This window comes from Taeniopygia guttata, chromosome Z (assembly GCF_048771995.1).
Source record: "Taeniopygia guttata chromosome Z, bTaeGut7.mat, whole genome shotgun sequence".
Lineage (NCBI taxonomy): Eukaryota > Metazoa > Chordata > Aves > Passeriformes > Estrildidae > Taeniopygia > Taeniopygia guttata.
Window position 1 is genome coordinate 48,150,809 of NC_133063.1, and position 13,375 is coordinate 48,164,183.

At 35.8% G+C, this 13,375-nt stretch overlaps 1 protein-coding gene across 3 annotated transcripts in view; it reads right to left on the reverse strand.

Annotated features, from left to right (window-relative positions):
• Positions 1-353: 353 nt before the first annotated feature.
• Positions 354-13,375, reverse strand: part of ZFR (zinc finger RNA binding protein) — a 47,785-nt gene continuing 34,763 nt past the window's right edge. Inside the window, exons 16-20 of one of the 3 annotated variants that reach the window (XM_030259083.4) lie at positions 8,545-8,642; positions 7,633-7,728; positions 3,595-3,706; positions 3,401-3,498; positions 354-2,728 (exon numbers count right to left, since the gene is read on the reverse strand). In XM_030259083.4, coding sequence (XP_030114943.1) covers positions 2,549-2,728; positions 3,401-3,498; positions 3,595-3,706; positions 7,633-7,728; positions 8,545-8,642 — 584 coding nt within the window. In that variant the 3' untranslated portion in view covers positions 354-2,548. Of the gene's footprint in view, positions 2,729-3,400; positions 3,499-3,594; positions 3,707-7,632; positions 7,729-8,544; positions 8,643-13,375 lie in introns of those variants that run through there. The other 2 variants (XM_030259082.4, XM_041711461.2) reach the window with 2 other exon arrangements.

Here is a 13,375-nt window from a genome sequence, read left to right on the forward strand (position 1 = left end):
AAGTGAACATGGGGACAGTATCTTTTCTGTGTACACTTCCCTCTTGTGAATGAGGACTACAGTGTTTGCAATTGTGGGATTTAACACACAGCACTGCTGAATAAAAAATGTAAACAGTGCTTATTAGTAAAAGGTTAGCATTACCAAAACATAGGGTATTCAAATGCTCATGTAGTTAGTTTTGCCTTTCCAAGTGCACAGTGTAGTATTTAAGTCAAAGCTAGCTCTGTACTTTTGAAAACCTTGTTTTTGCATTTTTAGATTTGTTAACAAGAGTCAGGAGTTATCCATTAAAATGGGTAGGAACACCAGAAACAAACTGCAAATTCACCTTTCACCACACAGCACAAAAATCATGGTCACAGCTTCATATTTAATGTGGAATCACTTTAAGTATACAATATTTCAAAAGATTCAGAAACTGGTTAGGAGCTAAAAGCCAGCAGAACAAAAATACAGAAAATCTAAAATACATCTTTGACCTTTTTAATCCTGTATTTTACGGTCACATTCCTGAATAGAAAAGTTTACTTTATGAGGAAAGAAACTTTGGTATGGAGTTGAACTAGCCACATGAATAGCACCTGCAGCTTTCAAAATAAATAGTAATGGCTAACTAGACATGATGGCAGCAAGATATCCCCTTAGAACAAGCATATGCTTGGAGCAATGGACAATGAAATGAGTGTAATTTTTTTAAAGTAACTTCAAAGCATTTCTGCTTTTCCTATTTCTAATTATTTAGTAAGCTTTCCTACAGTGAGAAAGCTTTACTTTTATATGCTAACCCCTTATAATCACTCCCTTGAAAATTGCACTCTGATGCTCGCAGAACACTATTATTAAGTGTTTTTCTTTTTTAAATCTTTAGATTCCCTCTATTTTTCTAAAATATTGTATTTTTATTCCATAGGCCCACACTGGTTAGCAGTAGATGCTGGGAACAGAAACATGCCCCCCGCTCCAATAGTTGCTTATTAAAAAGGTCAAAGATAAATTCAACCTTGAAATGGAACAGAAGTTGGACTTTTCTTAGTAAACAGTATCAGAAATTACAAATTTTTTATCTTTGTCACATGTGATACTCTCCTACAACCATCAATAAAGTAGCTACCGGAATGTTAGTCTATATTAATCTGTGTTTTATGAGTTTGCAACAAAGAATAATACACATCTAACAGAGTAAGTGGAACTTCAGTTTCCAGTGTGTAATACATTTTAATAGTTTAATAAATTTTGATTTTTGTGTATTCCACTGTAGTGCTGTGACAACAAATCACACCTGTGTACCAGAGCATACATCAACAGTATGATGTAACTTTACTTACACCACTGCTATATTTAGATTTTTGAAAGAGACATAAGCATACACTATGGCCACAGTAAATAATTTTCTGGGTTTTTTTCCTTTGATAACCTTCACTTTTAAGTAATACTTCACTTTTAAAATTTGAATTAATGAAAAAAATCACAGAAGTTTTATACAGGAACAGATATAAGGAATAACCTCACAGGCACTGATATGACAAACATTTATTTTAAGGGCTGAGAGGAATTAATACCATATCGACAAAGTTGACCAAAAAGAATGACTAACTTTGTCTAAATGGAAAATGCCCACCTTTGCTTGTTGAGAAAAGAAATTCAGAAAGTTATTTTTTGGCCTTGCTATGTCACGAAGTCAATCATACAAAGACCTATGCATTTAACCTAAGATAATAGTTTTTAAAGCCCTTCTATTGAAAAGAAAAACAACAAAAAATCCATCATGCAAATCTTCGATCAATTATGCAGCGGCTTTAAAACTGTTGCAAGACCATACTGTATATATTAGCTTTTATACTGCTAATGCACAACTAACAGCAAACTCGATTAGATTAACACAAATTTGTCTTAATTACACTGTTATATCACACTAAGAAGACAAATGCCACAAGATTGGCAAAAACATTGGATTCTGAGCACTCAAATGGCAGGACAATTATGTGTTGTAACCCCTTCACATTTAGAAAAAAACATAATCCTGCAGTCTCACTTTACAAAAAAAGGAAAAAAAAACCTTCTCTAAAATATTAATTGGGAGGGGAACTGTTTTACTACCTAACACAAAGTAACTCATACAACTAGTGTCAAAGGCAAACAAAAATACTTCTAAATAAAAGGTCAAAATACACATAGCAACAGAAACACAAATGCTGAGTTAAATACAGTCAAGATAGGAAGACAATGCACTTGTTAATAAGAAAGACAAAAAAAAGAATAAAATATACTAAACTTAGCAACACATTTAAAGAAAATGCAATGAGGAAAAACGATGTTTTCCTATGACAAGTTTCCATTTGCAGTCTTTCCATCCATAATTTGTCTGATACAGTACATCCAATTAAAATATTCAAAATCTCACAGAAGAGCTAGGTTGTTCTCTTCAAAATCTAATTAAGAAGCTGGTTTTGGATGTTTTAAACAGACATCATTATGAATGAAATAAAAGCAAGGCAACAAATGGACTTTTCATTACCATCAATATTAGCAATGACGACAAACATTTTTAAAAGTTATCATAATCTTTTTTGTCCTTCTTTCCCTCTGCTTCAAACCCATCAACCCCATCACTGTCCCTTCTCCTTTTACGATTATTATGGATGTTGAAGCGTTGATTCATCTGTGGTAACGGATCCATTCCTAGAACTTTGTGTATCTGACGGAATGCAAGGAGTCTCAGCGCAAACTAGAAAAACGGTAAAGAAAAGTTACTTGTGCTACAAACAAACATCCATTTTAAGCACTTGGTCAAACAATTAGGAAAGAACATCAGTGATGTGTGATATTACCCTTAGGTCTAATTATTCAATCTTTTGTCTCCCAACAAAATCAACAAAATAAAATGTGCATGTCACTTTTGCTGCTTCTCTAAGTGCAGCATCTTAGCTTAATGTACATGTGTTTGGGCTTCTGGGCTTGCACTGAAACAGCCAAGGCTTGTCACATGTCATGTTAAGTGACATGTGATTAGGAATCATTAGCAAAAGGATCAAATTAAGAGGCCCTAACCTCTTAAACTGGAAGCATGAATGATCATTACTATTATATGAATCTTACACAGATGTATTTACAAAATTTCCAATCTAGTAACATACTGCTGTAGAGTAAGTCTGTTTACAGATCTAGATATATAGACACAGACTGAGAATGCTATAAATTGTTCAGAAAAAATACATTTATTTCAGTGCAATAACATCTTGTCCTGTGATACATTCAAAGCCTACCTTAAGACTGGTAAGCTCCGACTTACCAGTCTGAGAAAATTATTTCACATCCAATATAAAGCTCCATTAAAAAAAACAGAACCAAAACAAAACCATACATCAAATTTAGTTACTTCACAACTACATTCCCATACCTGTGCACTTGAAGTAATATCCTCTCGTTGCTGATCTGTCATTACAGCAAGTGTATCAAAAGGATCTTTTTCACAAGGGTCCAGAAGGCCAGGACCACCTACAATAATCAGGCTAATTAGTAACACATCTTTACTTTATTATCAAGCAAGATTTCAGATGAGTTAAGTGTAAGTATACATAAAAGGCAACTTGCCTTTAAGGATGATTCCTGAAGATATACACTCAAAAACTCTTCGCAGTGCATCTCCAGGACTCTGTGGTCCAGTCGCACTGCTAATTGCTTTTTCCACGAGCAGCTCCATAGCCTACACCAACAAGAGGAGGATTCAGATAAATTAGGAGATGGACTAAGACAGAATAAAGCTGCTACTGTTCCTCAGTAGAGAATTTTGAATCGTGACTTTTTAAGAACATTACACATCATAGAACACTCTCAGTTAAAATGGACACAAACCCCAGTTATTTTATAAAGATGAAGAAAGGTGGTGCCAGATGAATAATGAGTTCTGATACTGGCAGCTGGTTGCTGGTGGTGTCCCCCAGGGCTCAGTGCTGGGCCCAGTCCTGTTTATTTGTGACCTGGATGTGGGAATCAAGAGCACCCTCAGCCAGTTTGCAGATGGCACCAAGCTGGGTGTGAGTGCTGATCTGCTGGAGGACTGGGAGGCTCTGCAGAGGGATCTGCACAGGCTGGACCCACGGGCCAGGGCCAGTTGTGTGAGGTTCAACCAGGCCAAGTGCTGGGTCCTGCCCTTGGGTCACAGCAACCCCCTGCAGCTCCAGGCTGGGACAGCGTGGCTGGAAAACTGCTGAATGGGAAAGGACCTGGGGGTGCTGGTCAGCAGTGGCTGAACATGAACTGGAATGTGCCCAGGTGGCCAGAAAGGCCAAGGACATCCTGAATGTATCAGCAATGGTGTGGCCAGCAGGACCAGGGCAGTGACTGCCCCTCTGTGCTGGGAGCTGGTGAGGCCACACCTCAAATCCTGGGGTCAGTTTGGGCCCTCACAAGAAAGAGACTGAGTTACTGGAATGTGTCCAGAGAAGGGGAACAGAGCTGGGGAAGGATCTGGAGCACAGAGTTCTGTTAGGAACTGCTGAGGGAGCTGGTGATGTTTATCCTGGAGAAAAGGAGGCTCAGAGATTACCTTATTGTTCTGTATAAGCACCTAAAAGGAGGGTGTATCAGGTGGGGGTTGGTCTCTTCTCCCACATAATGAGGAAATGGCCTCCAGTTGCACCAGGAAAGGTTTAGATTGGATATTAGGGAAAAAAAATTTGACAGTAAGGTTGTAAAACATTTGAACAGGGTGTCCAGGGAGATGACAGAGTTACTATCCCTGGAAGTGTGTGCAAAACACACAGATATGGCAATTAAGGACATGGTTTAGTGGTGCTGAGTTAACAATTGGACTTGATGATCTTCAAGGTCTTTTCTAACCTGAAGAATTCAGTGATTCTGTGATGGGCTTCTTCCCATCACATGTTGTTCAGTGATTTTGCAGAAATTTATACAGTAGTAGCCTACATATACAGGTAGACAACTTGTCCAACCATTTTTGAGAGTTTGAAACACTCTAGGACACTTGATTCTTTCAGCCACACGAATATAATACACGGTATACCTAATGAAACAGAATGCTTTAGAAAAATAGAAATAGTTTTTTCTATAAGAGTACAGAAACTTGTAACATCAAAAATTTATTGTCCTTAAAATGCTTAATATCCTCACTAGTCCTTCAGTTTAGCACAACTGAAACGCACAGCAATTTTTCTCCTGGTTAGCAAGCAACACTAACTCAGATGTTAAACAAGTATAAAAAAACCTCTACAATAAATATATTTTATCGTGTATACATTTCATTTTCAGAATGTATACGTCCTGAAATTTATACATTATTTGATATTTGTTAAAATGGTTTAAATCATTAGCTGTGCTTTAAGTACTGATGTTTTTTCTGCTAATATTTCCACTGTTCACTTTTATTAGACACTAATTTTTTCCAGAAGAACCTATAAAAGTATTTGTAAAAGAAAGATCTAACTTCTCCTATATCTCCTTCCCAGAATTAGATTGATGTTTAACTGCTACCTCTTTGGCAAGTTTAACTCTCAAATAGTTTTTGCCAGGTTTTTTTGGAGGCATTTGTTGTTTGGACCTTGTCTTCCTCACCACATCTACAGTTGTTCAAATGCTACCTTTTGTTCTTCCTTTAAAGGTGTAAATATTTATTTTGATGTATGCAAGTAACTACAGGCAGCGCTAATCACTAAGGCTGCCCATTCCTTTCTATTTTAGGAATAGAAAGGAATGGAATTTCTATTTTTTTCCATTTAACTGACAGATTTCAATTCTTGAGCACATTATTTCCATACTCCTGCTGTATCAGTAAGGATTTGGCAACAGTAATTAAGACGTTTTCAAGGAGTAAACAAAGAGCATCAGTAAAGAAAAAAAAGCAGACCTTGGATTTGTATATATTAAAATCTAGTTCTTTTGGATCCTCATGCAATACACTGAGGTCTGTAACTCAGTCCTAGGAAAACATGAATTATGTTGTCTTGGTGTTTATATGCAAAAAAGACTGGATTTCAAATTTGAATGATGTGTAGGAACCTGACAAAGTTCTTCTAATTTAGTTTCTACTTTTAGGTATATGAAATGCTACTACTGTGAGCATTCAGGCTTCCTATTAACTTCTATTTTTACAATTACTTATGGTTTTTTAAAAAAAAAGCTCTGTCATCTCTTTTATTTGTAAAAGGTTTTTAGTACAGAGGGTAGAAGAATATCTGTATTCAGAAAACTGTATTACTCCAATCTATTAAATTCCATGCATACTGCCTGATATCATCACTTTCATTTTGTCATTGTTTTTATCAGAAGACTTTTCCTACAGGCTAAAAGAACAGCTGACTAGAGTTCAGTGCTGATCCATGTCACTGAGAATGCATCAGGCACCAGGAACGAATCAGGAATCACTTTTGGAGAGAACTGAGACACAGCGAGGTCTGACACGCTGCTTCATATCTCTTCTCTCTGGATGTGCTTTGGAACACATAATGTGAGAATTAAAAAGCAACATTCCTTGTTCTTCACCCATATCCCTGCTGTGTGTTGCAATAGTTGTACGGATACTTTTCTGAAAGTATGCCAAGGTTCATTCTCTGGGCAGCTCAGTATCATAGTGATATTAAGAGAGCACTTAGCATCTTTTAAGCTGTATTTGTTTAGTGTACTTTTCATGAAATGCGGTACTGAAACCGGCACAAGTTTTTTTCCATTTAAATATTTAGAAAAACAGACATTACTGTTCCACTTCCTTTCCAGAAGCAATATATATTATTAGAAGTAATTTAATAAAACTGTCTGCAAACTTAGTGGAGCTGTAAAGTATTTCTCATCTAAATAAAGTCAAAAGATCACAACAATGTTAGCGTTCTTCCTGTCAAAACTGAAAAGGAATTGCTCATTGCAACTGGATTTGGTCTGCAAAACACAACAGCTAGAGCTAGGTTTATTTCCAAATGATGCATGTTTCAGGTATTTGTTTCAGACTAACCTAGTCCAATCCACAGATTATACATCCGTTAGTATTTGGAGTATTTGTATGGTAATCAATGCAAAATGAATGCTCCAAGAACACTCAACTGAATTAAGAAAGGTGACCCAATACAACCGAGAGATTACAGTGAAACTGACTAAAATATGAAGATGACACAACCACAGGCTGTCCTGAAGTACTATGGTATTTCCCCTTATGAAAGGGACATAAACATAAGAATTACTGTGATTTTTTCTTTCAAGTTCTTTCTGTTGTCACAGAACTATATGGGCACAGCTGACATTATTTTAAATAAGCTTCAGCAAACTCCAAGCAATTCAGAGTAGGTGGTTAGACTAAAATAGATTCTTTTATATAGAGTAAAGGAAGAAAATGCTAAAACCTAGAATAGGAATCTACCCACAAAGAACAGAAAAGAACAAGAAAATTTCTTTTGGAAAAAACCAGTAACTTCCAGCTTCAAATGAAAAAACACAGAAAACTGTATTTTAAGAGGGAATCTGGACTATTTGTTAGCAAAAAAAAAAACAAAAACCAAAATCCCAAACAAAACCCTACATTATGTGTTGAAAAAGCCTGAATTTAAAAATTGTATTAACACTTCCCTATAATTTCCTTGTAGTAACATATTTATTAAGAAGGCTCATTAAAAAAACATTACTTACCCAGCTTGGAAAATCAGACCAAGTAGGAACTCTCTGACAGAGATCACGAAGAATACGTATGATAATCACACAGGACTGCAGACCATTAGCTCTAGCCTTGAGAGCAATACAAAATCAAATTAATTAACCCCTGCACCCAGAGCAAACCAGACTCGTTGAAAGACTAAAACACCACTGTTCAATGGAAGCTCAGATACAAGATTGAAACAAATCATTCTACAACTTTATTCCGTGAGCTGCCATTTACAGCAGTATTTTATACAGGGTTATTAATTTAAGGTGGTAGAAGTCAAAGTGCACAGGTTATACAAGAATAACATTTCTTGATCCCCTATACACTTTGACCCATGTTCATTTGAAACAATAAATACAGTATCTTTCTATATTAGAAATAAAAAGGGTAAAGTAAAGATCTAAGAAATAGGTATAGAGACTGAAAGGTCAAGGGGATCTGTTTGGTTTCTTTATTGTGCCTTTGCCAGCATGCAAAGTCACTAAACCAAACAGTTGCTTCTCACCTTTCATTCCCTACACTTAATGCACTTAAAAGAAATAAAAAGTCTTAAATCTAAACACAAAGCTTTAAACGCATATTCCATTATTTAATGCGAAGTTACTCTGCAGCCTTATGGAATATATAACAAATATACAACATATGATCACCCCAAGCGAGTCAAGCTTTCAACATCGCCTTCTCAATGACTGGAAAAAAAAATGATGTCAAATGAGCAATAACTGCATAAAGCAGCTCCTCCATACTCAACCTTCTACAGTTAAATTTAGGGAACAGAGAAGTATCAAGTATTATTAGCATGAACAACGCTGAGTGTTTTCACACAGTTAAACATTCATATTGCAACTGAACTAATCTCTCATAAGGCTACAAGAAGAAAGTAAAATGATGTTCCGAACCTGGAACCACTTAGCGTGGCGTAGAGCAGCCAGAGCGTCAAGGCATTTTTGCCTGTCCAAGACGTCCGGTGGGTCTTTCACCATACCCGAGGTTACATCTAAAATGGATTGAATTGGCAAAATGCAGTGAGGAATGGGTGTTTGACCAGGTGAGCAAGACACTTCCTTAAATAGCTTCAATGTCACACATGCCATTTAAAGTTTAAACCCTTGAATGAGAAATGTAAATGTTCAGCAGTAGTCGCTCAATTAGGACTAGAGCATCGACCATAGGATGATCAAGAGCATAATGCACTTCAGCTCTGAAGTTATTTTCAACTGCATTGCTGATTATGCAATGCATAGTTCTTTATTTCAGCTAACAGTGGAAAAACACATATCCCCTAAAATTAAATACCGAAGGAAGGATGGTTGGACACAGTGCACCAGCACAGAGAACACGAGACAGAAGGAACACAAAAATCCACTTCAACCAAGTAGAAACATTCAAACTTAGTTTCTTTTAAATTTTAATTGTCAGGTGTTATTTGGGACCTATTCTTGAAAGAAGAACTTAGTATAACAAATCTTAAAAGCACTGAATGTTTAGCCATGGTGTTATTTTTATCATGCCTTAAACTTAAAATTATTTGACACTAAAAAACCTGACTATAGGAATGTGACTTGTTCTTCAATATTACAGAGTTCCTTGTTTTCTAGCACTTTTTCTCTTACCCATATAAATAAAATTCCTCAGCCCATAATAGATATGTTCCAGCAACACTTAGGATGCAATGAAGGATCTGAAAAGGGACTGCTTTACTAAAGACTCACCAAGATAAAGAAAAGCAAGGAATAGTCTAAAAAACAAAGCAAAATGTCTAAAAGATGGAGAAAACATGCCAGACATTGCCTATTTAAATGTTCCAAAAATAATTTAATTACCAAGTGGACTGCTTTGCTACCAAAGAAATTAAGAGACCACAAAAGTGGTTTAATCAGTGAAACTGGAACCACCAAACAATGTGAAATGGTTTCCTTGAGTTACTTGAAAATTATATGGATATAATCAGATCAGTGATCACCATTAGAAGTTACTTCTTACTCATTCTGAAAATGGCTATGGTGACTACTACAACATATGTTACTAGCATAACTGCTGATATACCAAATGAGATGAAACAAAAAGCCCTCACTCAATGGCACACATTTCAAGGAGTTATTGTTTGGAACAATAGAGTTTACTCCTCCTCGATCTAAATTTAGGTTAAGTTACGGAATAAAATAAAATAAAAAATAATGAGACTCATGAAACATGCCTGCAACGAGAAGCTTTTAGGAATCTTGCAGAAATTGTGCTCTAAAATCACAAATGTAAAATAGTAGGATTCTTTAGTATATAGAGCTAAAAGACCATGAATTAACATGGTAGTATAGCTTTGCAGTACAGTAACTACATTTAATGTGAAGTCCTATATTCAGATTTGAGCATTTTGATAGGATAGTCCCATTGCTCTGCACAGGGATAAAACCATCAAGACTTCATAAGAGCAAAGCTGAGAAGAACATAGGTAACTTCTCACACAGATATTCCAATTTACAGACTATGTATTAAAGTGGAAAAATTAAAATCTTCACTAACAGTGCAATTACAGAGCAAATTAAGATGTTTAACATGATGCTTCTTTCAAAACAAAACCAATTTTAAAAATCCAAAAATCCCAAACAAAAACAACAACAAAAAATCCCCTCCAAACCCCCACAACAGGGGTGCTAGCTAAAGTTAAGTGATGGAAGGAGTACAACTCAGATATATGAGACAAGGAGTACATCCTGAGAAAACCCACCACAGGAAAAAGTGGCAAAATAAGGATGAGGAACTAAAAATGCAAATATGTACTGTGGGGCCAATAGCTTGATCAGTCAATTATTTACACTCTTCTAAAACTAATATGCAAATAGGTGACACTGCAAACTTTTAGCACAATAATTCATTAAGGTTTAAGGTTTTTATCTCTGAAAACCTTCAACTTGTAAAATAGTTTTACTGAGAAGAACTGCAATTTAAATGTACAGGAAAGAATCTTACTCAGTGCTGGAAATGTTGATCTAAAATGGGTTACTAATAGCTGTCATAAGAATACCGTTGGAACTTAAAAAGACTCTGAAAGTCAGAAGGTGCTGAGGCATGTACTACACTAAGAAAACACTGACTGAAAAAATGTATCAAGGAAACTCCTGTAATATTTATTCTGTGGATTTTTGCATATGTTTCACATTTCTGGATTAACCCCTTAAAGACTGTGCAACTAAAATCAGATGCCTAACCTACCACCCTACTAAACTAGGACAAAAACGGAATTAATTTACAAAACACGTATAACCCTGTATAATTTATTACTAGCCTAAATATAAGGGGTTAATCTTCAATTAGACGCGCTGTGTCCACACTACCTCTTCATTAAAAGTTAACAGGTATGTCAATTTAGGTAAGTTTTATTACATAAAATATATTTTATCCAGTCAACTATTATAAGACTAGTGTGAACACTGCTTCATTTTAGGAGAGAGACAAAGACGAAAAGAAAAAAAAAACCAAAAACCAAACACAAAGTAACAGCAGATGCTAGGACTATGCATCCAAACCCCTCCTTTGTAAAGCATGGCAGGTGTGACACTGAGCTTTAGAAAACCTTGGTCAAAAATCCTTCCGATGTCTTGGCAGCAACTCCTGACAGGAATCAAGTCCCTCTGCTAGAAGGCTTTGGACCGGGGCTGTTAGCTAAGGATGAAAAAGACACACGCGCACACACAGAGGTGTTTGTAAGTATGTACACTTTGTTCGCCAAAGGAAGACTCCACAGCTGGCTTACAGCTCCTCAAATGTATCAGATTTGGTCAACTGTCAAACGCACAATACTGTAAGGAACAGTAGCTATGCGGTTAACAATTTCATTTCACTGTTTGGATTTTTTTTAGCCTTTTACTTAACACATCAAACATGATTCTACTCCACGAGCAAGACTCAAGTTGCATCTTTACTCCAACTGGTCCTTCCGGTAAAGCCTTCCTTAACATCTGAACTAGCTCCCCAAGCGGGCTAAGGAAAATGAAAACTTCAAATCAGTGTAAGACACAGAGCATGAGAAGCTGCAGTAAGAAAAACACAAACACATACTGTTACTCTGCAGCAAATAAGCAGCAGTCTTCAGAATAAGGAACTTCTTTGCTGCAATAATTAGCAATTCAGTATTCTATTTTCTCCAGTTTCAAAAGTGAACTTTTCTGCACAACCATTTTATACTGCTCAGTGTCTTGAAGAGAAATCTAACTTGATTTTGTTTGCCTAGAGGCAGTACTGCATTCAGCAGTGAATAAACTCACAAAGATCATTTAACTCAAGTGTGGGTCAGACAAAAATACAGATTTGTTTCCTTTTGATGGTATAACTTAGGGGACTGATAGTAGTAATTTGAAATTTGTTTTAATTTTAGTCCACATCAATTTTGGGCCAGAAACCACTTAGTTGAAATTGAGTATAGCAGCAGGAATCAATACTGCACTTTTGCACAGTACATCAAGAAATAAACATGGTGTTTAAGATTAATTTAATTAAATTCTTAGTCTAATTTAATAACAAAATGCATTTTTTAATTAACTTAAATAATAGGGAAAGTTGGATTCAGCCCAGAGTCGTTACACTCAGATTGTCCAAAACCAAGTAAAATTGGTGTGACAGTATACATACAAAGCCTTTATAGCTAGGAATAAAATGCACAGTTTAAAACAAAGGCACTCTAAGACTCTTTAGAAGTCATCCAAACCACAGAATGCATGTTGAAATTTTTCTTTCTGATCATGTAGGATGACTTTGTTAACATAGCTTGCTTATAAATGCACTAGTCACAGCTACAGGACACTTAGTAATGCAATATTAAAACCTCAACTGTTTTAGAGGACATGTAGTGATGAGATGAAATATAAAAAAAAAAACTCCAGTGGCTTATATAAATACGTATATACACAAACACATGTATACATACACACATAAAATTTCTTTCAACCTGTATATGAGAAGTGTTAAAACAGCCTCAGATTTTCTATTTGTAGGTTCACTGTCAAACACCAGAACCCTGTTTGCTCTGATCTCTTTCAACTATGAAAATACAGGATTAAAAGGAAACAAAAGTAATTTTATCTGACCCATAAATAAAAAGAACCAATGTACTGCAGACATTAATCATGCTTGTTGGCTTAAAAGCTTTTGGAGCTTTGAAAGTGTTACAGAACAGACCCTAAAGCAACACTGCTGGCACCAGAGAAACTGTGGACTTCAGAAACATAAATTGATTCCCAAGCTCCACCTTCTGCTTCAGCTCAATGACAGAGCATTTCTTATTGTACTAGTTAGGTTTGCCAGTTGGATAGAAGAGTGATTGCAATACCAGGAGCATAAATATACTCAAAAAGCACTCCAGACCAAAAACAACCTCAGAGAGCTGGAAAAAACTGCATTATCTTTTAAAGTTAGAAGCACTGTTACCGTCAAAAGTACTGTAAAAGTGCATTTTAAGTGGCACTATTCAGAATGTCTAAGTGATATTAATACAGACCCAGTTCAAAATAACCTGTGATTTGATTTTCTAAATACATACAATATTTCTCTTAAGGCAAGACTGCTCTAGAAAGCCAGTTTTTATAGCCACTTGCTATAAAATACTTAGTCTTCCACATAATTTTAAAAGATGGGAAAAAAAAAAAATCAAGCTTGTACCTTTTTCCAGAAAGCTGAGGTTGGACATAAAGTTACAAATTTTAAAAATTAAATAAAAGCATCATATACACATTTATT